The sequence below is a fragment of the Nomascus leucogenys genome, chromosome 17, assembly GCF_006542625.1.
Source record: "Nomascus leucogenys isolate Asia chromosome 17, Asia_NLE_v1, whole genome shotgun sequence".
In the NCBI taxonomy this organism is placed as follows: Eukaryota; Metazoa; Chordata; class Mammalia; order Primates; family Hylobatidae; genus Nomascus; species Nomascus leucogenys.
Window position 1 is genome coordinate 82,705,183 of NC_044397.1, and position 22,020 is coordinate 82,727,202.

General features: G+C 57.5%; 2 protein-coding genes and 1 non-coding gene across 8 annotated transcripts; 2 read left to right on the plus strand and 1 right to left on the minus strand.

Moving 5' to 3' along the window:
- Nucleotides 1-1,325: 1,325 nt before the first annotated feature.
- Nucleotides 1,326-3,959, plus strand: ZFP36 (ZFP36 ring finger protein). The gene is made up of 2 exons (XM_030797039.1): nucleotides 1,326-1,484; nucleotides 2,294-3,959. Exons 1-2 carry the CDS (start codon nucleotides 1,443-1,445, stop codon nucleotides 3,248-3,250), a joined length of 999 nt encoding a protein of 332 aa, XP_030652899.1. The 5' UTR covers nucleotides 1,326-1,442; the 3' UTR covers nucleotides 3,251-3,959.
- Nucleotides 3,960-7,034: 3,075 nt separating this feature from the next.
- On the minus strand, nucleotides 7,035-7,127 carry TRNAI-UAU. Its single transcript is given in 2 exon segments — nucleotides 7,035-7,070; nucleotides 7,090-7,127. It is a non-coding gene; the product is annotated as a tRNA-Ile (tRNA).
- Nucleotides 7,128-7,444: 317 nt separating this feature from the next.
- On the plus strand, nucleotides 7,445-21,533 carry PLEKHG2 (pleckstrin homology and RhoGEF domain containing G2). Of its 6 annotated transcripts, none has more exons than XM_030796659.1 (19): nucleotides 7,445-8,279; nucleotides 8,929-9,059; nucleotides 9,846-10,117; nucleotides 10,195-10,295; nucleotides 11,100-11,166; nucleotides 11,303-11,349; nucleotides 11,602-11,752; nucleotides 12,305-12,442; nucleotides 12,654-12,854; nucleotides 13,795-13,887; nucleotides 13,978-14,064; nucleotides 15,991-16,024; nucleotides 16,116-16,217; nucleotides 16,315-16,362; nucleotides 16,441-16,479; nucleotides 16,648-16,664; nucleotides 17,981-18,154; nucleotides 18,600-19,521; nucleotides 19,601-21,533. In XM_030796659.1, the coding sequence occupies exons 2-19, from the start codon at nucleotides 8,951-8,953 to the stop codon at nucleotides 21,160-21,162; spliced, it is 4,164 nt and encodes a 1,387-aa protein (XP_030652519.1). In that variant the 5' UTR covers nucleotides 7,445-8,279; nucleotides 8,929-8,950; the 3' UTR covers nucleotides 21,163-21,533. The 6 variants fall into 6 exon arrangements, with proteins under 6 accessions (XP_030652519.1, XP_030652520.1, XP_003270423.2 ...); XM_030796660.1 differs by having other exon boundaries at nucleotides 9,849-10,117; XM_003270375.4 differs by lacking the exon at nucleotides 7,445-8,279 and having other exon boundaries at nucleotides 8,607-9,059; nucleotides 9,849-10,117.
- The last annotated feature ends 487 nt before the right edge of the window (nucleotides 21,534-22,020 follow it).

Here is a 22,020-nt window from a genome sequence, read left to right on the forward strand (position 1 = left end):
GCTCTAGTGACCCACCTGCCTTGGGCGCCCAAAGTGCCAGGATTACCGGTGTGAGCCGGGCAGGAGAGTAACTTCACTTTGGTTTCCTCCTGCCTTAAATGGGCATACCACCTGGCATTAGGATTAATGTGCATAAAGTACTTAGAACTCAGCCCAGGTGAGTTCTCCTTAACTCAGCCTAGAAGAGATCATCTGCCTGAGGGTGAGGGGGCTAGAGCCGCCCCGTGAATTGGGAAAGGAGGCCCCTTTTCAGCCTTGCCAGGTATCCTGGACCCCAACTCACTCACTCACCCACCCAACCCCAGCAAGTGGGGAGAGGGAGAGCAGTCCAGGTCTCCTTATCTGTCTGGGCTGTTTAGGAGTGAGACCACACAAGAGAAGCAGTTCTCAGAGAATTCCCCTCCAAGGCCTGCTGGCTCTTTCTTGGCCTTTGCTCTGCAGATTTCTTTCCATAAGTGCTTGTTTCTCACAGTCTTTCTCCTTTTTGTCCAGTTTCTTTTTATTTTTAATGTTTTTAAATAGTATTTTTTGTAGAGATGGGATCTCACTGTTGCCCAGGCTGATCTTGAACTCCTGATCTCAGGTAATCCACTTGCCTCACCCTCTGAAAGTAGTGGGATTGGCCGGGCTTGGTGGCTCACACCTGTAATTCCAGCTCTTTGGGAGGCGGAGGTGGGAGGATCGCTTGGGCCCCAGAGCTGGAGATTAGCCTGGGCAACACAGGGAAACCCCGTCTTTCAAAAAAAAAAAAAAAGAAGAAGAAAGAAAGAAAAAGAAAAGAAAGAAAAACACAGAAAGTGCTGGGATCACAGGCGTGAGCCACTGCGCTCAACCCCTTTCTGTTTCTTTTTGTGATCCTCCCAACTCTCTTCTCCCTCTGCATCTGTCTCTGGGACTGTCTCTGTCTCCCCATCTTCCCTCCCCTCCTCACCCTATCTCTCTCTGTATGTCTCTCGGTGTGTGTGTCTCTCTCGATATTTTTCCCTCGGCCTGTCTGCCTGTCTGTCTGTACCCCTCTGCGTCTCTCCCCGCCCCCGTCCGTCTGTGTCGCACGCGCACCCCCATCGGGCTTCTGCTCTTATCAATTGCCCCTGGGGCCCTGCCCCCACCTCTGCCCCAGTTTCCTTCTACAAGCCTCAGTCTCCAGCTTTGAAAACTGGGCAGGCGTCCCCCCATCCGCACCCCACCCCTTCCCCACGCACTCCCCGCCCGGTCGCGGCTGTCCACCGGCCAAGCTCAGGCGCGTCCTGGCCCAGGGCCGGGCGGAAGGGAACCAGTCCAGGGCCAGCCGGGCTGCGCCGGGGGCGCGCGTCCGGGAAGCGCCCCTCCTGCCCCGCCCCCGGCCCCGGCCCCGCCCCGTGCTTGCTTTCCCTATAAGTAGCCGGCTCTCGGTGCCAGCCTCAGCCTGACTTCAGCGCTCCCACTCTCGGCCGATCCCCCTTATGGCCAACCGCTACACCATGGATCTCACTGCCATCTACGAGGTGAGTCCCCGCCGCACGGCATCCCCGGTACCTGCATGCCTGACTTCCCAGCTCTCTAGCGCCGCAAACTCCAGCCAGGGACGCTTGCCTCCCTTCTCCAACTGGGGCTCCCTAGCGCCGCGCCCTCCAGCCTGGGGCCCCTGCCTCCCGCTCAGACCAGCTTGGTGATTTGGAGGTGAAAATGGAGCCCGCGACACCCGGCTCTTCGCTCAAACATGGGTGGGGCGGCCCGTGCAAGTGGAAAGTCGTAGAACTTTTCTCAGACCTAGGCTGCCTGGAGGCGGAAGTGGCCCCCATACCTGGCTCACCCCTAGTCGTTGCTGAGGGCGTGGTTTTGCGCGGAGGCGTCTGTGGGGTTGAAGTCTCAGGGTGGGGGGATCCGACTTCTGTCTCTCCAGTCCCTGACCGTAGTTCTCTGAGAACCCTAAAACCGAAGCAATCCGGACTCCCGGGTCAACTTTGCCCGGTTCCTCCAGTTGTGAAACTGGAGATCCCGACGCGTGGGTCATATCCGGGGAGGACAAGAGACCCAAAATTGGGAAAGAGTGGTGTGCCCTGACTTCGGGGGCCCCCTCTTGGTCCAGCCGGGGAAGCCGGGATTCCTGGGTCCCTCGGGATAAAGCCTTGGTCGTGGGTAAACTCAGAACCTCCAAATCTGGGTTCCTGGCATCCGGAACCCAGGGGTTTCTGCGGGCGGGTGGGGCTCAGGCGGGGAGCCCACAAACTGGCCTGGCAAGCTCTAGTTCCCTGCAGCTGGGGTGGGGCGTCGCCCTGCATTTTCAGGTGCCTTAACCGACCCATTTCCGCAGAGCCTCCTGTCGCTGAGCCCTGACGTGCCCGTGCCATCCGACCATGGAGGGACTGAGTCCAGCCCAGGCTGGGGCTCCTCCGGACTCTGGAGCCTGAGCCCCTCCGACTCCAGCCCGTCTGGGGTCACCTCCCGCCTGCCTGGCCGCTCCACCAGCCTAGTGGAGGGCCGCAGCTGTGGCTGGGTGCCCCCACCCCCTGGCTTTGCACCGCTGGCTCCCCGCCTGGGCCCCGAGCTGTCACCCTCACCCACTTCGCCCACTGCGACCTCCACCACCCCCTCGCGCTACAAGACTGAGCTATGTCGGACCTTCTCAGAGAGTGGGCGCTGCCGCTACGGGGCCAAGTGCCAGTTTGCCCATGGCCTGGGCGAGCTGCGCCAGGCCAATCGCCACCCCAAGTACAAGACGGAACTCTGCCACAAGTTCTACCTCCAGGGCCGCTGCCCCTACGGCTCTCGCTGCCACTTCATCCACAACCCCAGCGAAGACCTGGCGGCCCCGGGCCACCCTCCTGTGCTTCGCCAGAGCATCAGTTTCTCCGGCCTGCCCTCTGGCCGCCGGACCTCACCACCACCACCAGGCCTGGCCGGCCCTTCCCTGTCCTCCAGCTCCTTCTCGCCCTCCAGCTCCCCACCACCACCTGGGGACCTTCCACTGTCACCCTCTGCCTTCTCTGCTGCCCCTGGTACCCCGGTGGCTCGAAGAGACCCCACCCCAGTCTGTTGCCCCTCCTGCCGAAGGGCCACTCCTATCAGCGTCTGGGGGCCCTTGGGTGGCCTGGTTCGGACCCCCTCTGTACAGTCCCTGGGATCCGACCCTGATGAATATGCCAGCAGTGGCAGCAGCCTGGGGGGCTCTGACTCCCCCGTCTTCGAGGCAGGAGTTTTTGCACCACCCCAGCCCGTGGCAGCCCCCCGGCGACTGCCCATCTTCAATCGCATCTCTGTTTCTGAGTGACAAAGTGACTGCCCGGTCAGATCAGCTGGATCTCAGCGGGGAGCCACGTCTCTTGCACTGTGGTCTCTGCATGGACCCCAGGGCTGTGGGGACTTGGGGGAAAGTAATCAAGTAACCCCCTTTTCCAGAATGCATTAACCCACTCCCCTGACCTCACGCTGGGGCAGGTCCCCAAGTGTGCAAGCTCAGTATTCATGATGGTGGGGGATGGAGTGCCTTCTGAGGTTCTTGGGAAAAAAAAAAATGTAGCATATTTAAGGGAGGCAATGAACCCTCTCCCCCACTCCTTCCCTGCCCAAGTCTGTCTCCTAGAATCTTATGTGCTGTGAATAATAGGCCTTCACTGCCCCTCCAGTTTTTATAGACCTGAGGTTCCAGTGTCTCCTGGTAACTGGAACCTCTCCTGAAGGGGAATCCTGGTGCTCAAATTACCCTCCAAAAGCAAGTAGCCAAAGCCGTTGCCAAACCCCACCCATAAATCAATGGGCCCTTTATTTATGACGACTTTATTTATTCTAATATGATTTTATAGTATTTATATATATTGGGTCGTCTGCTTCCCTTGTATTTTTCTTCCTCTTTTTTTGTAATAATTGCAAACGACGGTATAATTATAAGTAGACTATAATATATTTAGTAATATATATTGTTACCTTAAAAGTCTATTTTTGTGTTTTTGAGCATTTTTAAATAAACAATCTGAGTGTAAGCTGGGATCCTGGCTTCTTCGCGGTCTAGGGACAGGAATGGGGAGGGAGGGGCTGACTTTTTGGAAGCTGGGTGCAGTCAACTCGGCTTCTCCGAGCCCAGCGGCACTTACCTGGCAGGAAGTGACGTCACCGGGCCTGGCCGTTCACCTGAAAGGGTGGGACCAGGTGAGGTCACCAGATGGGAACCGGGGGAGCGAGTTCCCGGGCGTCGGGGGCGCCGCGCTCCTGTCCTGCCGGGCTCCTTGACCCAGCTCTCGGGCGGGTGCGGTCGGGGACGGGATGTTTCCGTCCCCACGGGGCCGCGGGAGGCGGGAGGGGCCGGGTGGGGAGGACGGAATGTGCTGGGGCGCGCGCCCAGAGCGAGCGGGGGCGGGCGCGGGGCGGGGCAGCCTGGGGTAGCGGAACCCGTTTCGGGACTAGGGGTTCCAGGGAGGCTTCGACACCTTCTGGATGTTGGGGAAGCAGGTTTTAGGGTCTCAAGAGTCTAGGATCTCAACATTTGGGAGTCTCAGGCTGCGTCCCCTAGCGCTTTAGACTCTAGACCCCTGGTGGCTCGAAGTTGCAGATTTCTGGCCACCCGGGACCCTGGAGCCCGGGAATTACCGGGTCTTGGCATTTCCGAACCTTGGAAGCCCGAGGCCTCGGACACCAACCAGGGTCGGCCCCGCGAGGCCAGGGCGTGTGGGTAGGGGCCGCGCGTCTAGGAGGGGCCCCGGGGGAGCCGCGTCTTCAGACCATACAAGGCCAGCGGCGTCGGGACCAACCCCGGGGCCCCGCGCCCGGAAGCCGCCCTGCGTCAGCGCCTGCGGCTCGGCCCTGCCGCCCAGCCTTCGCCCCCTGCGACCCCTCTTCTTTCTCCTTGCCCCGCACTCCTTCCTCCTCCCTCTCACTTCCCTCTTCTCTCCTTTCCCTACCCTCACCCTTCCTCCTCTTTTTCACTTCCTCCTCTGCACCCTCCTGCCCCGCCCTACACTCTTTGCCTTCTGTTCTTCTCTCACCCCTCCAATTTGTCCCCTCCCTCATTACTCCTCTCCCCCTACTTCCAGCCTCCCCATCCTGCCGTCTCTTACCCCCTTTCTCCTCCTTCCCGTCTCCCTTCTCTCCCTTTTTCCGTCCTTCCTTCCCTCTCCACCCTTTCCTTGCCCTCCCACTCCCCATTGTCCTCTTCCCTTCCTCCCCCCAGCCTTACTCTTCCTCCTCTTCTCTCTCCCTCTCCAGCCCCTTTCCCTCCTCTCCCTTCTCTCTACCCTCCTCAAGCCTCCCTCCTGCTCTCAGGCCTCCTTGGCCCTCTCCCCTTGCTTACTGACCTTTGGTCTCCTCTTCCAGGAAACTACTTCCCTTGTGGGAAAGGGCTCAGGCCCTAATAAGTAGAAGAGGATCAGGCGAGAGGGAGTCAGAACCCCTGAGATGCAAAGGCAGCAGAGGGGCAGAGACCAAGAGCAAGGAGTGAAGAGACATTTGCAGAAACAGCCTTGGAGACTGAAAGAACAACATCCCTGGTCCTTCTTTTTTTTTTTTTTTTTTTTTTGAGACGGAGTCTCGCTCTGTCACCCAGGCTGGAGTGCAGTGGCGCGATCTCGGCTCACTGCAAGCTCCGCCTCCCGGGTTCACGCCATTCTCCTGCCTCAGCCTCTCCGAGTAGCTGGGACTACAGGCGCCCGCCACCACGCCCGGCTAATTTTTTGTATTTTTAGTAGAGACGGGGTTTCACCGTGGTCTCGATCTCCTGACCTCGTGACCCGCCCGCCTCGGCCTCCCAAAGTGCTGGGATTACGAGCGTGAGCCACCGCGCCCGGCCCCCTGGTCCTTCTTTTAGCCAGATCAGATTCTCTGCCCCTTTCCCAAAAAATCCCCCATGTAAGAAAACGGCACCTCCCACCATCTACCAGGGCTTAAGCCAGACACCCAGGAGTATCCCTTGACACCTTGCTCTCAAATCCACACCCCAGGCCAACAGCAATCCTGTCTGATCCACCTGCAAAATAGATCCACAATCCACCTGCCCCCACCATGACCCCCAACCTGGTCCTAGCCAACATCGTCTGCCATTTGCATCTTCATAGCAGCCCCAGCCCCAGTCTCTGCTCTAGCCCCTGCCTTCAGTCTCTACTTAACCCACTCCCCCAAGAGACAACCAAAGGAAGCCTGTTATGACACCTGAGTCAGATCACATAAAAGTCAAATTCCCAAGTCCTCCCCACAGCCCACACAGTCTGGCACCCATCGCTTACCCTCCCCCTTGGCCACTCTGCTGCAGCCACACTGGCCTCCTAGGTGCTCTACCAAGTCTGGTCTGCTTCATCCATAGGAGCTTTGCACTAGCTGTTCCCTCTGCCTGAACACTCCCCTGGTGTCCCCATGGCTCACTCCCCTCCTTGAGGTCTCTGCTCAAAAGTTGCCTTCTCTGTGAGATCCTCCCTGACCACTGCTGTTGCAATCCACACCCCACCTCCAACTACCCCATCCTCCCTACCTTGCTCGACTTTTTCCATGACATTTATCATCACCACCTAACATTAAAATGTACTTAATTCTTATGTTGAAAGCAATCTGCCTCCCCGCTAGAATGTCGCGTCCTCAGGGGCAGGGACTACTTGTTCACTGCTGTATTACACACAGCTAAAGGAAGCCAGGTACATAGTGAATGTTCAATACTTGTTGAAAAAACAAGTCGACTCAAAAACATAGTTTTCCTTTTCAGCAGAGGTTGAAAACTCCAAGACAGATAAATATGTTCATCTGTAAAAGGAGGCATTAAAAAGACAGAGAAATACGAAGGAGGCAGAGTCATATACAGTTTGCGGAGGACCCACATCTCTACAGAAGTCAAACTATTTGCACTCAATTCCATGCCCAGAGCATCTAATAAGAGACGATACCCCCACCTGGTGGCTGGGACGGAAACGGCACCTTCCTACAATACAGAACACCCAAAGGACCGTCGCCAAAGCCCTAGGAGTCTTTTGAGCCCAATAATTCAAAAGATAGAAACGTTCATTCATCTAAGTGATGTAGATGTTTTGGTTGGTTTATAAGATGTATAAGTTTATAAAAACTGATGAGAAAAAAAGAAGTGCTCCAGGTGAGGATCGAACTCACAACCTCGGCATTGCTCCGCCCGCACTGTCATATAAGTACCGCGCGCTAACCGATTGCGCCACTGGAGCTTCGGCCGCACCCCTGCGCCGGGGAATTCTTCAGTGGTTCATAGCCACGTGACCTCACCAGCGGACCCCGCCTTGTATTGCATATGCAAATTAAAAATTTTGGATTGACCAATAGGAAACAGTGAATTGCCAGTTCCGGATTCTCACGCCTCGCGGCCCTTGCTGTAAAAGGGAAAAGTCCGCGAGGCGTTTGGAATGTAGGAGTGTCGCCTACCAGAAGGACACGCCTCCTCATGAATATTCAAAACAAGGGGTGGGATCTTAACCCTTCGCTGGCGGGCCGGCCGGAAGGCAGCCCCTCCCCCCCCCGCAGGCGGGAACAGGATGTGAGCCCCGGCGACAGCGGGGGAGGGGAAGCCCCGAGCGACCGCCCCCCGCCTCACAGCTGGGACCGGACTCTCCCGCCCCAGATGTGGCGCCGCCGCCGTCACACGAGCCCCGTGACACCCAGCCGGGAGCCCGAGGGGTCCAGAGGCTCGGACCTGGGCGTCCGGAATTTCTGCACCGCATCCTGAGAGACACCGAGGTCCAGGCCCCGGCGCCCAGGCTGGAGGACTTGAGCCATCCAGGAGCGCAGCGCCCCCTCCTGGAGCAGCCGGGAGCCCGGACGTCACCCCGCGGGACCCTGGAAGCCGAGCGCCCCGTATCCCGGTTTCAAGAACTCAGGATCCAGGACCGCAGACTCCCTCCAGGGCTCCGATCCCAAGACCCCGCGTTGGAGGAACTTGAGATCTGGACTTCTAAGCGCCCCAACCAGTTTCGGGCTGCAGCGGCCATCACTTCAAGGGGACCCAGGACTTTGGGACCCCCCTGTGCTCCCACCTGGAGGGAGTTTCATTCCTGCCCCTAGAATTAGGGGAACTCAGAAATCCATCCCCCACCCCACGGCCCTACCTAGAAGACTTAGGAATGTGGGTCCCCAGCGCCGCCATCTGAGACTCCAGAGTCGAGGCTCCTAGCATCCCCTACGTAGAACACTGAGAAATCCCGACTGCGGGACCCCAGTCTCCGAGAGACCCCAGATTCTATTCCTGGAGCCTGAGAGCCCGAAGTTCACGCCCCTGAGTCTGGGCTCCGCACCTCCCCGGGGACCGCGTCGGGGTCGCGCAGGAGCCAGGCTGCCTCGGGCCGAGGCTGGAGGCTCCCCGGGAGGTGAGGGGGGAGGCGAGGGGCCCAGGCGGACTGGGGGAGGGGGCGGCGCCACTGCTGAACAATGAGGGGGCGTGCCGGCGGGGGGCGAGCCGCGGCGCCGGCGGGAGTTGGGGGCTGGAGGGGTGTGGGAAGGCGCTGGGGAGGCTGCGGCTGTAGGGACAGCGATCGGGTTCGGAGAGACCGGCCGGAGGGGGTTCGAGGGCTCGGGGCCAGCGCCCCAGCGCGCAGCCCTCGGCGGGGGAGGGAGCCGTCTGCAGGACCCTGGCATCCGGTCCCCCAGCCTCCGCCCTCCCCTGGGACCCCGCGGCCTCCCGCCCACGGCTTTTCCCAGCCCTGCCCCTCGCCCTCCGTTCCAGCCGGAGCCCAAACGTTCCCAGGATCCCTAAGCCTCCGGCCCCAGACAAACGGGACTCGCAGCTTCTGCGCCTCCTGCTCCGCTCACTCTTCTTTGTCTCAGCCTTTCCATCTTTTTCCCCAGGTTCTCTCTCCTTGTCCCCTTCTTTCTGTCACTTTGTGCCTCCCCCATTAGTTTTTCCCAGGGGCCCCTCCCTGGATTTACACCAAGCTCCTAATTCCCAGCCCCCATCTGTGAGTCGGCGGTGGAGAGGCCCATGGGGTCCTGATATCCAAGAAGGGGCTCTTTCTGCAGGACTCTGCTGGGCCGCTCAGCCATGCCTGAGGGAGCCCAAGGACTGAGCCTCTCCAAACCTAGCCTGAGCCTCGGGTGTGGCCGAAGAGGTGAAGTGTGTGACTGTGGCACCGTGTGTGAGACTCGGACAGGTGAGCCCAGAGGCAGGGGCGGAGCCTGTGGGGCTTTTATTCCTTGGCATTGCTGGCAAGGCAGGGTGATGGAGACAACCCCAGGCCAACTCGCACAAAGCTCGGAGTCTGGTGGGGAAGGCGGGCCCATCCCCAGGCAATGACAGGCCAGAGGGGGCAGCGCTGGGCAGAGTGGTCAGGGCTGTGATCGTGGATCCTCCGAGCTCGGAAGGTCAGGGGAAGGTTCCTGGAGATGGGAACATCTCAACTGGGAAGTGGAAGATTAGGGGGAAGGAGTTGGGCAAAGACAAGGAAGAGTATTCTACATGCAAGGAACAGCATGTGCAAAGGCCCAGCGGTGAGAAAAGGCTGCATGTGACTGAAAGAAGTTGAGTGTCACTGGCATCCAGAGTGTAAGAAGAGGCGTGGCCATGGGAAGAGAACTGGCTGGAGGGATCTGTGTCGGCCACATTGTCCAGTGCCCTGTGGATCTGAGGAGGTTGGACTTTATCCCCAGGGGCATGAAGAGGTTATACTCACAGGAGTAACACAGTCAGATGGACAAATTAATAAAAGTCTACCTAGCTGATTCATGGAGGTGGATTAGAGAAATGGAGGCCAGAAGTCCAGAGAGGACCCTGATGGGAGAGGATGGGACTGGACCAAGACAGAGCAGTGGGGAGACGAGAAAGGAGCCTGTGGGAAAGCTGTTGGACAGGTGTGGGTGAGGGTGTGGGTTGAACGCATGAAAGGCTGTGGAAGTCGGTGCATGGGGAGATTTCTCTGACCTTCTGTTCCACACCCCAGCAGCTCCTGCAGCCCCCACCATGGCCTCCCCCCGAGGTTCTGGGAGCTCCACATCCCTGAGCACAGTGGGCTCTGAGGGGGATCCAGCCCCCGGGCCCACTCCAGCCTGCTCAGCCTCCAGGCCAGAGCCCCTGCCAGGGCCCCCCATCCGCCTACATCTCTCTCCGGTGGGGATCCCAGGTTCAGCCAAACCCTCAAGGCTGGAGCGTGTAGCCCGGGAGATCGTGGAGACAGAACGGGCCTATGTCAGGGACCTCCGCAGCATCGTGGAGGTGAGGCGGGCAGACACCCGAGGGCAGTGGGCACCCAGGCCAGCCCCTTGCCCCCATAACCCCAGTCATCCCAACAGGACTACCTGGGCCCTCTGCTGGACGGCGGGGTCCTGGGGCTGAGTGTGGAGCAGGTGGGCACGCTGTTTGCCAACATTGAGGACATCTACGAGTTCAGCAGGTTAGGGGCAGGGGGGACAGGCAGGGGGCATTGATTGGTTGGAGGGTCTATTTCCTAATCCAGACCTCGGAGCTGCGTAGTGTCCTGTCCAGGCTGGTACGTGGGGTTGTGACATTGGGCAAGGATCAGGGATCACAACTGGGAGTGAGGACCCAGAGTGAGGGAGGGGCATAGGGGATGGGAGTCAGAGGACCTGGATGAAGGCCAAACACTGGGACAGGGTCCCGGCATCAGGACGAGTCCTTGGGGCTGTGTCAGGTCTGGGCTCACAATGAATCCAAGAATCACATGGGGCCTGAAGGCCGAGACAGCGTGAGCATGCGAGTGACCCCCTAAGCCTGATTTGCCTGGGACTTTTCCAGTTTTAGCACTGAAAGCCCTCGTCCTAGGAAACTGCTCAGTCCCGGACAAACAAGGATGGTTGGTCACTGTGGTAAGGAGGACTCTGGGGTCCAAGGATCATGACATTTCCAAGTACCTTGACAAGGTCTCGGGATTACAGCGGGAACTTAAGATCATCCTAGCTCTTTGGGTCGTGACATGACACCCCTAGGCTCATGCCAGCAGTGACACAAGTTCAAGCTGAGGAATGAGACGCTGTGCAGGGACAAAGTCTAAGCAGGTTACCATGCCCCGTGTAGCCCTCAGAGGACCCTTCCTCCGGACGTGGCATCCCCTTAGGAGATGCTGGCAGTCAGCAAGCCCCCAGCCCTAGCAGACTATTGGGGCCTCAGCCTCCTGGAGGCCTCCCATGGAGGGGTTCGTGGAGGCAGGCGGTTCCTCACCCTCCCCTCTCCCCCATAGCGAGCTCCTGGAGGACTTGGAGAACAGCAGCAGCGCCGGGGGTATTGCCGAGTGCTTCGTGCAGAGGGTGAGTGGAGGGGTGGGGGGCTCTCGATCCCGGATGGGACCTTTGTAGAGGGGGGAGAGCAGGTTTGGGCTAGGCTGGAAGCGGGGTCGTGGGAAGCCAGGACCTGGGGTCTCCCTGACTCCCATGTCACCCGCAGAGCGAGGATTTTGACATCTACACATTGTACTGCATGAACTACCCGAGGTGAGGGGCAGGAGCCCCTGCCGGGCCTCAGGCCGTGCCCACAAGCTGATGTGCCAGTCACCCGTCACCCTCCCTCTACCCCCGACCCATCCAGCACCGACCCCTGCCAAGCTGTGACAGTAACTGACCTCTGCCTCACTGCCCTGCCCCCTGTCAGACCCTGACCCTTCCCAAACCCTGGCCCCTCCCTAACCCCTCTTGACCCCGCCCACTGGAACTGACAATCCCCACTGACCTGTGCTGTGCCCCCAGCTCCCTGGCCCTGCTCCGGGAGCTGTCATTGTCTCCGCCAGCAGCCCTGTGGCTGCAGGAGCGCCAGGCCCAGCTTCGCCACTCACTGCCCCTGCAGAGCTTCCTGCTGAAACCTGTCCAGCGCATCCTCAAGTACCATCTGCTGCTGCAGGTCAGCTGGGGCCCCTGGAGCCAGGCTGGGGAGGGGAGGTCCTGTCCCTTGACCACCTGTTGGTGCATCTGGAGGGTGGACTCCCCACAAGTTGGGCGAGGCCTCCCAAAGTGCTGGGATTACAGGCGTGAGCCACCGCGCACAGCCCTACCTTTTTTTTTTCCCTTTGAGATGGAGTTTCACTCTTGTGGACCAGGCTGGAGTGCAGTGGTGCCATCTTGGCTCACTGCAACCTCCACCTCCTGGGTTCAAGTGTTTCTCCTGGCTCAGCCTCCTGAGTAGCTAGGATTACAGGCGCACACCACCATGCCCGGCTACTTTTTGTATTTTTAATAGGGATGGGGTTTCCTTATGTTGGCCAGGCTAGCCTCGAACTCCTGGCCTCAGGTGATTTGCCCACCTCAGCCTCCAGAGTGCTGGGATTACAGACGTGAGCCACTGCGCCTGGCCTCTGCCCCAATCTTTATATTTTTCCATCTCCTGTTATTCTCATTCTCTTTCTTCTTCTCTGTTTCTCTCTCCATCTCTGCGCACCTGGTGGCTGCCTGACAGGAACTAGGGAAGCACTGGGCAGAGGGCCCAGGCACTGGGGGCCGCGAGATGGTGGAGGAAGCTATTGTGTCCATGACAGCAGTTGCCTGGTACATCAATGACATGAAGCGCAAGCAGGAGCATGCGGCGCGCCTCCAGGTGGCCCCAGGGTGGGCTGGGGCTTGCTGGATGAGGGAGTGAGCAAGGGGGCCTTGGGGGCGGGTGGGGGGAGATCAGTGCCTCAGAGGTAGCCTTGGAGGGTTGGCTGGGACAGCATGGCCCTGTTGCTAACCCCCGTTTTGGTGTGTATGTGTGCGCCACCTACCTATGCTTGTCTCTGTGCCCGGCGCACCTGGCGGGGTCCTGGCAGGAAGTGCAGCGGCGGCTGGGTGGCTGGACCGGACCGGAGCTCAGTGCTTTTGGGGAGCTGGTGCTGGAGGGCGCGTTCCGAGGAGGTGGAGGGGGTGGCCCCCGGCTACGAGGGGGTGAGCGGCTGCTCTTCCTGTTCTCTCGGATGCTGCTGGTGGCCAAGCGCAGGGGGCTGGAGTATACCTACAAAGGCCACATCTTCGTGAGTTTGGGGATGGGGTGGGGCTAGAATACTACCTACAAAGTATATCCCATATACCTGTATCTGTGTGCCCAACAGTGTGGGCCAGGGGACCCTGCCACATTTTCTTGAGTTAGAGAATGGAGGCCAAGGGAAGCTTGCTTTCTAGTGTATAGAATGAGAGCTGCCCCACTTAAGAAAAAAAGGGATAAGGCTGGGCATGGTGGCTCATTCCTGTAATCCGAGCACTTTGGGAGGTCAAGGTGGGTGGATCACTTGAGGTCAGGAGTTCGAGACCAGCCTAGCCAACATGGTGAAACCCCGTCTCTACTAAAAATACAAAAATTAGCTGTATGTGGTGGCGAGTGCCTATAATCCCAGCTACTGGGGAGGCTGAGGCAGGAGAATTACTTGAACCCAGGAGGCAGAGGTTGCAATGAGCCAAGATCCTGCCGCTGCACTCCAGCCTGGGTGACAGAGCGAGACTCTGTCTCAAAAAAAAAAGGCGGGGGGGAGAGGAGGCTGGGCGTAGTGGCTACGCCTGTAATCCCAGCACTTTGGGAGGCCAAGGCGGGTGGATCATGAGATCAGGAGTTCAAGACCAGCCTGACCAACATGGTGAAACTCCGTCTCTACTAAAAATATGAAAATTAGCTGGGTATGGTGGCGTGTGCCTGTAATCCCAGCTACTCGGGAGGCTGAGGCAGGAGAATCGCATGAACCCAGGAGATGGAGGTTGCAGTGAGCCAAGATGGCGCCACTGCACTCCAGCCTGGGCAACAAACAGAGCAAGACTCCATTTCAAAAAAAAAAAGGAGGGGAGAGGAAACCCACCATACAGCCTTATGGGAAACATCTTCCTAGGGAGGAGGACCAAGATACACCTCCAAGGGTGTCTCTGTACAAGGGGCATCACTGAGCCCAAGGACTCTGAACTTGCTGCCCCTCTCTTTCCTTCCAGTGCTGCAACCTGAGCGTGAGCGAGAGTCCCCGAGACCCTCTAGGGTTCAAGGTGTCTGATCTGACCATTCCCAAGCACAGACACCTGCTCCAGGTGAGCACGTAGTGGGATCAGGCTGGCAGGGATCCCCCAGCCTCGAAACCTCACACCTGGCTCCCTGACTCTACTCCAATCCACTCCTAGGCCAAGAACCAAGAAGAGAAGAGGCTGTGGATTCACTGTCTCCAGCGCCTCTTCTTTGAGAACCACCCCGCCTCCATCCCTGCCAAGGTACAGCTCCTGCCGCAGCCGGGGGCCCTCTGAGTGCTGGAGACACCCTCCCCCAATAGTACTAACAGACGCCCCTGCCCAATGCTAGAGCAGTCTGTTATAATGTGATTGCTAAAAGTGCAGAATTCCAGCCGGGCACGGTGGCTCACGCCTGTCATCCCAGCACTTTGGGAGGCCGAGGCGGGCGGATCACGAGGTCAGGAGATCGAGACCATCCTGGCTAACATGGTGAAACCTCGTCTCTACTAAAAATATAAAAAATTAGCCGGGTGTGGTGGCGGGCGCCTGTAGTCCCAGCTACTCAGGAGGCTGAGGCAGGAGAATGGCGTGAACCTAGGAGGCAGAGCTTGCAGTGAGTGAAGATCACGCCGCTGCACTCCAGCCTGGGCGACAGAGCGAGACTCCGTCTCAAAAAAAAAAAAGTGCAGAATTCCACTACTTGGGTTTGAATCTTAGCTCTACCATGTCCCTGCTTTGCGACCTTGGGCAAATAACTTAACCTCTCTGAGCCTTAACTTCCTCACCTAGAGGAATGATAGCACCTTCATCCTAGGGTTGTGGTGATGATTAATGGTCACCAGCCACGTCATGGGCTTGACCAATAGAAGCACCCATCAGCTGGCTGTGGTGGCTCATGCCTATAATCCCAGCAGTTCGAGGGGGTGATGTGGGAGGATCATTTAAGCCCAGGAGTTCGATACCAGCTTGGGCAACATAGTGAGACCCTGTCTCTAAAAAACATTTTTTAATTAGCTGGGGCTGGCCAGGTACGGTGGCTTACGCCTGTAATCCCAACACTTTGGGAGGCCGAGGCAGGCGGATCACCTGAAGACAGGAGTTCAAGACCAGCCTGACCAACATGGAGAAACCCCATCTCTACTAAAAAATACAAAATTAGGCCGGGCACGGTGGCTCACACCTGTAATCCCAGCCCTTTGGGAGGCTGAGGCGGGCAGATCACGAGGTCAGGAGATCGAGACCATCCTGGCTAACATGGTGAAACCCCATCTCTACCAAAAATACAAAAAATTAGCCAGGCGTGGTGGCGGGTGCCTGTAGTCCCAGCTACTCGGGAGGCTAAGGCAGGAGAATGGCGTGAACCCGGGAGGCAGAGCTTGCAGTGAGCCTAGGTTGCGCCACTGCACTCTCCAGACTGGGCGACAGAGTGAGACTCTGTCTCAAAAAAAAAAGAAAAAAGAAATTAGCCAGGCATGGTGGCGCATGCCTGTAATCCCAGCTACTAGGGAGGCTGAAGCAGGAGAATCACTCGTACCTGGGAGGCGGAAGTTGCGGTGAGCCAAGATCATGCCATTGCACTCCAGCCTGGGCAAGAAGAGTGAAACTCTGTCTCAAAAAAATAAAAATAAAAATAAAATAGCTGGGCTGGGCGTGGTGGTTCACGCCTGTAATCCCAGCACTTCGGGAGGCCAAGGCGGGTGGATCACTTGAGGTTAGGAGTTCGAGACCAGCCTGGCCAACAAGGTGAAACCCCGTCTCTACTAAAAACACAAAAATTACAGGGCGTGGTAGCGGGCACCTGTAATCCCAGCAACTCAAGAGGCTGAGAATCGCTTGAATCCAGGAGGCAGAGGTTGCAGTGAGCCGAGACCGCGCCTTTGCACTCCAACCTCAGCAACGAGAGCAAAAACTCCGTCTCAAAAAAAAAAAAAAAAAATTAGCTGGATGTGATGGTGCACATATGAAATCCCAGCTACTCAGGAGGGTGAGGTAGGAAGATCGCTTGATCCCAGGAAGTAGAGGCTGGAGTGAGCTATGATTGCACCACCGTACTCCAACCTGGTGGATACAGCAAAATCTAAAAACAAAAACAGCATCCATTAATGGGCATGACTGCGGTGCTGAAAGCATCCTCCCTGTGGTACTCCAAGATCGACCCACCTCAACCCTCATCCTCCTGTCTTTCAGGCAAAGCAAGTTCTCCTTGAAAACAGCCTGCATTGTGAGTTGGGGCCTTGGGCTGGGAGGGTGTGGAAGTAGAGGAATTACTTCCAAGAAAAAGTTGGCTGTTAGTCCCAAAACTCTCTCCACAGGTGCCCCCAAAAGTAAGCCTCTCCCAGAGCCCCTGACACCCCCACTTGGGTCTCCTCGACCTCGAGATGCTAGAAGTTTTACCCCTGGGCGAAGGAACACAGGTAAAGGCGGTGGATCCCTGAGTCCCGGCCCTCAGCCCCCACTTCCCTAGGACCCAGGAGCTGGGCTCACACAGGGCTCTGGCCCTCCCTCCCACAGCTCCATCTCCTGGGCCCTCTGTGATCCGCCGAGGCCGCAGGCAGTCTGGTGAGCACTCACCCCTAAGGGTGATCCAGGCATCGGGGTGGGAACTGGGCTCCTGACATCACTGTGTCCTCCCCGCAGAGCCGGTGAAGGACCCTTATGTCATGTTCCCACAGAACGGTCAGTGACTGCCCCGGCTCAGCCTGGTCCATCCCTGTCTGTCACCCGGTGGGATGTCTGGGGCGGGTTGGGGAGGGGTGGTCGCCTCAGGTCATCAGTTGTGGGGGATCACTCTTTTTCCCTTACATCTCACTAATGCTTTTCTCTCTCTCATCTCTCCATCCTTAGCTAAGCCTGGATTCAAGGTAAGAGATATCTCGAGATAGGGTCTGGGCACCTTGACTTCTGGGTCTGATGGGGAAGGGAGCTTGAGTTCCAAAATCCTGGGTCTGAATGAGAAGGGGATTGGGGCCAGACAGAGTAGCTCATGCCTATAATCTTAATACTTTGGGAGGTCAAGGCAGGAGGATTGCTTGAGCCCAGGAGTTTGAGACCAGCATGGGCAACATGGCAAAACCCCATCTCTACAAAAAGTACAAAAAAATTAGCTGGGCACACTAGTGCATGCCCATAGTTCCAGCTACTCAGGAGACCAAGGTGGGAGGATTGCTTGAGCCTGGGAGGCAGAGGTTGCAAAATGAGCTGGGATCGCGCCACTGCACTCTAGCCTGGGTGACAGTGAGACCCTGTCTCAAATAAATAAATAAAAATTTTTTTTGTTTGTTTTGTTTTTTGTTTTTGTTTTTGTTTTTTTTTTGAGACGGAGTCTCACTCTGTCGCCCAGGCTGGAGTGCAGGGGCGCGATCTCGGCTCACTGCAAGCTCCGCCTCCTGGGTTCACGCCATTCTCCTGTCTCAGCCTCTCTGAGTAGCTGGGACTACAGGCGCCCGCCACCACGCCCAGCTAATTTTTTGTATTTTTAGTAGAGATGGGGTTTCACCGTGGTCTCGATCTCCTGACCTCGTGATCCGCCCGCCTCGGCCTCCCAAAGTGCTGGGATTACAAGCGTGAGCCACCGCGCCCGGCCCAAATAAATAAAAATTTTAAAAGAAAAATTAAAAAATTTTAAAATTGAGCCAGGCACGGTGGCTCACACCTGTAATCTCAGCACTTTGGGAGGCCGAGGCGGGCGGATCACGAGGTCAGGAGATCAAGACCATCCTGGCTAACACGGTGAAACCCCGTCTCTACTAAAAATACAAAAAAATTAGCCGGGCATGTTGGCAGGCGCCTGTAGTCCCAGCTACTCAGGAGGCTGAGGCAGGAGAATGGCGTGAACCCGGGAGGCGGAGCTTGCAGTGAGCCGAGATCGCGCCACTGCACTCCAGCCTGGGGGATAGAGCAAGACTCCGTCTCAAAAAAAAAAAAAAAAAATTAGCTAGACATTGTGGCAGGTGCCTGTAATATCAGCTACTCAGGAGGCTGAGGCAGGAGAATTGCTTGAACCCGGGAGGCAGAGATTGCAGTGAGCAGAGATGGCGCCGTTGCACTGCACACTGGGCGACAGAGCGAGACTCCATCTCAAAACAAACAAACACAAAAGAAGGGGATTGGGGCTTAGGGTCCTCTATGTGAGGGAGGACTCTTGGCTCTTGACTTCCATTGCTTTCCCTCCTCACAGCATGCTGGCAGCGAAGGGGAACTCTACCCCCCAGAATCTCAGCCACCAGTTTCAGGCTCTGGACCCCCTGAGGACCTGGAGGATGCTGGACCCCCAACACTGGACCCCTCTGGGCCCTCAATCACTGAAGAAATCCTGGAACTGCTGAATCAGCGAGGCCTTCGAGATCCAGGGGTGAGGTGGCTGTCCCATCATGGTGTCCTTGGGCCTCTGGGTGTGGGCACACAGACCAGGGACCAGGTAGGCCAGCCCATGCTGATACCTTTATTTTTTTTGTATTTGAGATGGAGTCTTGCTCTGTTGCCCAGGCTGGAGTGCAGTGGTGCCATCTCGGCTCACTGCAAGCTCTTGCCTCCCAGGTTCAAGCGATTCTCCTGCCTCAGCCTCCTGAGTAGCTGGGACTACAGGCACCCGCCACCACGCCCGGCTAATTTTTGTTGTTGTTGTTGTATTTTTAGTAGAGACAGGGTTTCACCATGTTGGCCAGGCTGGTCTCGAACTCCTAACCTCAAGTGACCTGCCCACCTCAGCCTCCCTAAGTGCTGGGATTACAGGCGTGAGCCACCACACCCAGCCACCATGCTGATATCTTTGGCTTCTTCTCCTGTGCCCACTATAGCCGTCCACCCATGACATTCCCAAGTTCCCCGGAGACTCCCAGGTGCCTCGCGACAGCGAAACCCTCACATTCCAAGCCCTGCCCAGCCGGGACTCTTCAGAAGAGGAGGAGGAGGAAGAGGAAGGGCTGGAGATGGATGAACGGGGGCCTTCCCCACTCCACGTCCTGGAAGGGCTCGAAAGTTCCATTGCAGCTGAAATGCCCAGCATTCCCTGCCTTACCAAAATTGCTGACGTGCCCAACCTTCCTGAAATTCCCAGCCACTGTGAAATTCCCGAAGGTTCCCGCATTCCTAGTCTCCCTGACATTTCCGATGTTTTTGAGATGCCCTGCCTTCCAGCCATACCTAGTGTCCCCGACGCCCCCAGTCTTTCTAGCACTCCCACCCTCTCCTGTGACTCCTGGCTCCAAGGGCCTCTGCAGGAACCAGCTGAGGCTCCGGCCACCAGGAGAGAACTGTTCTCTGGAAGCAATCCTGGGAAACTAGGAGAGCCGCCTTCAGGAGGCAAGGCAGGGCCAGAGGAGGATGAAGAAGGGGTATCATTCACAGACTTCCAGCTCCAGGATGTCACCCAACATCAGGGATTCCCAGATGAGCTGGCATTCCGCTCCTGCTCAGAAATCCGGAGCGCCTGGCAGGCATTGGAGCAGGGACAGCTGGCCCGGCCAGGCTTCCCAGAGCCACTGCTAATCCTGGAGGATTCGGATCTGGGTGGAGACAGCGGGAGCAGGAAGGCAGGAGCCCCAAGTTCGGAAAGGACAGCGTCCCGAGTGCGAGAGCTGGCCCGGCTTTACAGCGAGCGGATCCAGCAGATGCAGCGGGCAGAGACTCGGGCATCGGCCAACGCCCCGCGCCGCCGGCCTCGGGTTCTGGCCCAACCCCAGCCATCCCCCTGTCTGCCCCAGGAGCAGGCAGAGCCAGGTGAGGTCCGGGTATGTGGTGGGCAGAGGTGGTCCCCGCTGGGGTAGTGGTCCTGACTCGATCCTCTTTTCGCATTCAGGGCTCCTGCCTGCCTTTGGACACGTGCTGGTATGTGAGCTGGCCTTCCCACTGACATGTGCCCAGGAGTCTGTCCCCCTGGGTCCTGCTGCCTGGGTTCAAGCTGCCATACCTTTGTCGAAGCAGGGAGGCAGCCCGGATGGCCAGGGTCTACATGTTTCAAATTTGCCTAAGCAAGACCATCCGGGCATCCACGTTTCAGCTGCTACCCTTTTGCCTGAGCAAGGAGGTTCCCGGCATGTCCAGGCTCCAGCAGCCACACCTTTGCCCAAGCAGGAAGGCCCCCTACACCTCCAGGTGCCGGCTCTTACAACTCTCCCTGATCAAGGCCACCCGGAAATCCAAGTTCCAGCCACCACTCCTTTGCCTGAGTATAGAAGTCACGTGGCTAAACCGGCTCCATCCACCGCCTTTTGTCCTGAGCAGGGACACTGTGGGGACATCCACGTTCCCACCACTCCAACTTTGCCCAAGGAGATTTGTTCTGATTTCACAGTTTCAGTCACCACCCCTGTGCCCAAGCAAGAAGGTCACCTAGACAGTGAGAGCCCAACCAATATCCCACTGACAAAGCAAGGAGGTTCCAGGGATGTTCAGGGCCCAGACCCTGTCTGCAGTCAACCCATCCAGCCTTTGTCTTTGCATGGAAGCAGCCTGGATCCCCAGAGTCCAGGCGACACCCTACCGCCGTTGCCGTGTCACCTCCCAGACCTTCAGATTCCTGGTAGCTCACCTTTGCCTGCACATGGAAGCCACCTGGACCATCGGATCCCAGCCAACGCCCCACTGTCTTTGTCCCAGGGCCTCCCAGACACCCAGATTCCAGCTACCACACCTTTGCCCCTGCCACAAGTCCTCACAGACATCTGGGTCCAAGCCCTCCCAACTTCACCCAGGCAGGGAAGCCTCCCAGACATCCAGGGTCCAGCGGCTGCACCTCCACTTCCGGAGCCAAGCCTTACAGATACACAGGTCCAAAAACTCACACCTTTGTTGGAGCAGAAGAGCCTCACAGATGCCCATGTTCCAGCTGCCACACCTTTACCTGAGAGAGGAGGCTCTCTAGACATTCAGGGCCTCTTACCCACCCCAGTTCAGACCACCATGGTTTTGTCCAAACCAGGAGGCTCCTTAGCCTCTCATATTGCCAGGTTGGAGTCTTCAGACTTGACCCCACCTCATAGTCCCCCACCTTCCAGCCGTCAGCTCCTGGGCCCCAATGCAGCTGCCCTCTCCAGATACCTGGCAGCCTCATATATCAGCCAGAGCCTGGCTCGGCGGCAGGGGCCTGGGGGAGGGGCCCCCGCAGCCTCCCGGGGCTCCTGGTCCTCTGCTCCCACGTCACGGGCATCTTCGCCGCCCCCCCAGCCCCAGCCACCACCTCCCCCAGCCAGGCGGCTCAGCTATGCCACGACGGTTAACATCCACGTGGGCGGGGGTGGGCGGCTGCGGCCAGCCAAGGCCCAGGTCCGGTTGAACCACCCTGCTCTCTTGGCCTCCACACAGGAATTTGTGGGCCTTCCCAGGGCCCAAGGGGCTCCTGATGCCCCCTTCCACATGTGAGCCAGGACATGAAGCTTCCCCAAAGCAAGGACTTCAGCCACATGCTATAGACCCTCAGAACTTGACCCGGAAGTCCAGACACTGAACACGGGCCTCAAAACTGCTGCGGCTTTCCAACTCCTGGTATCTGCATCGGCGAATGGCCCTTCTTGCCTTGATCACAGGGATGGGGAAGGGAATGTCATTAATGTTTTGTCAATTAATACTGATTCTTTAATGCGATGATGTGTATTTTCCCATTCTGGAGGCTGTGGGAGATGACAAGACAATGAACGGGAAGGTCTGACACAGAACAAATCAGTGGTTCTGAACGCTTGGGGAATCTCAGACTCCTTTGAGAAATATTGGAAAATGGACCCACTATACCTTGGCGTGTGATTTCAGCAGGTCTGTGGGCTGCTTGATGCCCATCCAGGAAAGCCACGTTAAGAATCTTAGCTTCAAGTAGACCCTAGAAATCCATTCCCTTGGCAATTTATACAATTCACGTCTCCCACCATCCGTTCATCTCACCTACCCTGCCATCTCTCCACCTATCCATCCGGCTATTGCTCCATCTAGCTTTCCCCTCCATCTGCCCATCGTCCAATACATCATCTCATATATCTGCCTTGCTTATCCAACTGTCTGCCCTATTCACCCACCCGTCCCTTTATCATTCTACCCCCATCTGGCATTCCATCCTTCCATCCATTTATCCATCATCCCACTTACCCATCTTCTCCATCCAGCACTCCATTCATCCGTCCATCTCTCCCTCCATATTTCCATCTGTGTCCATTCATCCACTCATTTTGCCATCCACACATACTCACCCAGCCATCTCCCAATCCATCAACATACCCCATCCCTCCCTCA

Excerpts from the sequence above, each read along its gene's own strand:
- ZFP36 (XM_030797039.1), top strand. The coding sequence starts at position 1,443 with ATGGCCAACCGCTACACCATGGATCTCACTGCCATCTACGAG. Across the intron at positions 1,485-2,293 it reads ATCTCACTGCCATCTACGAG|AGCCTCCTGTCGCTGAGCCC; the intron begins GTGAGTCCCCGC and ends CCATTTCCGCAG.
- PLEKHG2 (XM_030796659.1), top strand. The coding sequence starts at position 8,951 with ATGCCTGAGGGAGCCCAAGGACTGAGCCTCTCCAAACCTAGCCTGAGC. Across the intron at positions 10,296-11,099 it reads GACATCTACGAGTTCAGCAG|CGAGCTCCTGGAGGACTTGG; the intron begins GTTAGGGGCAGG and ends TCTCCCCCATAG. Across the intron at positions 13,888-13,977 it reads AGCACAGACACCTGCTCCAG|GCCAAGAACCAAGAAGAGAA; the intron begins GTGAGCACGTAG and ends ATCCACTCCTAG.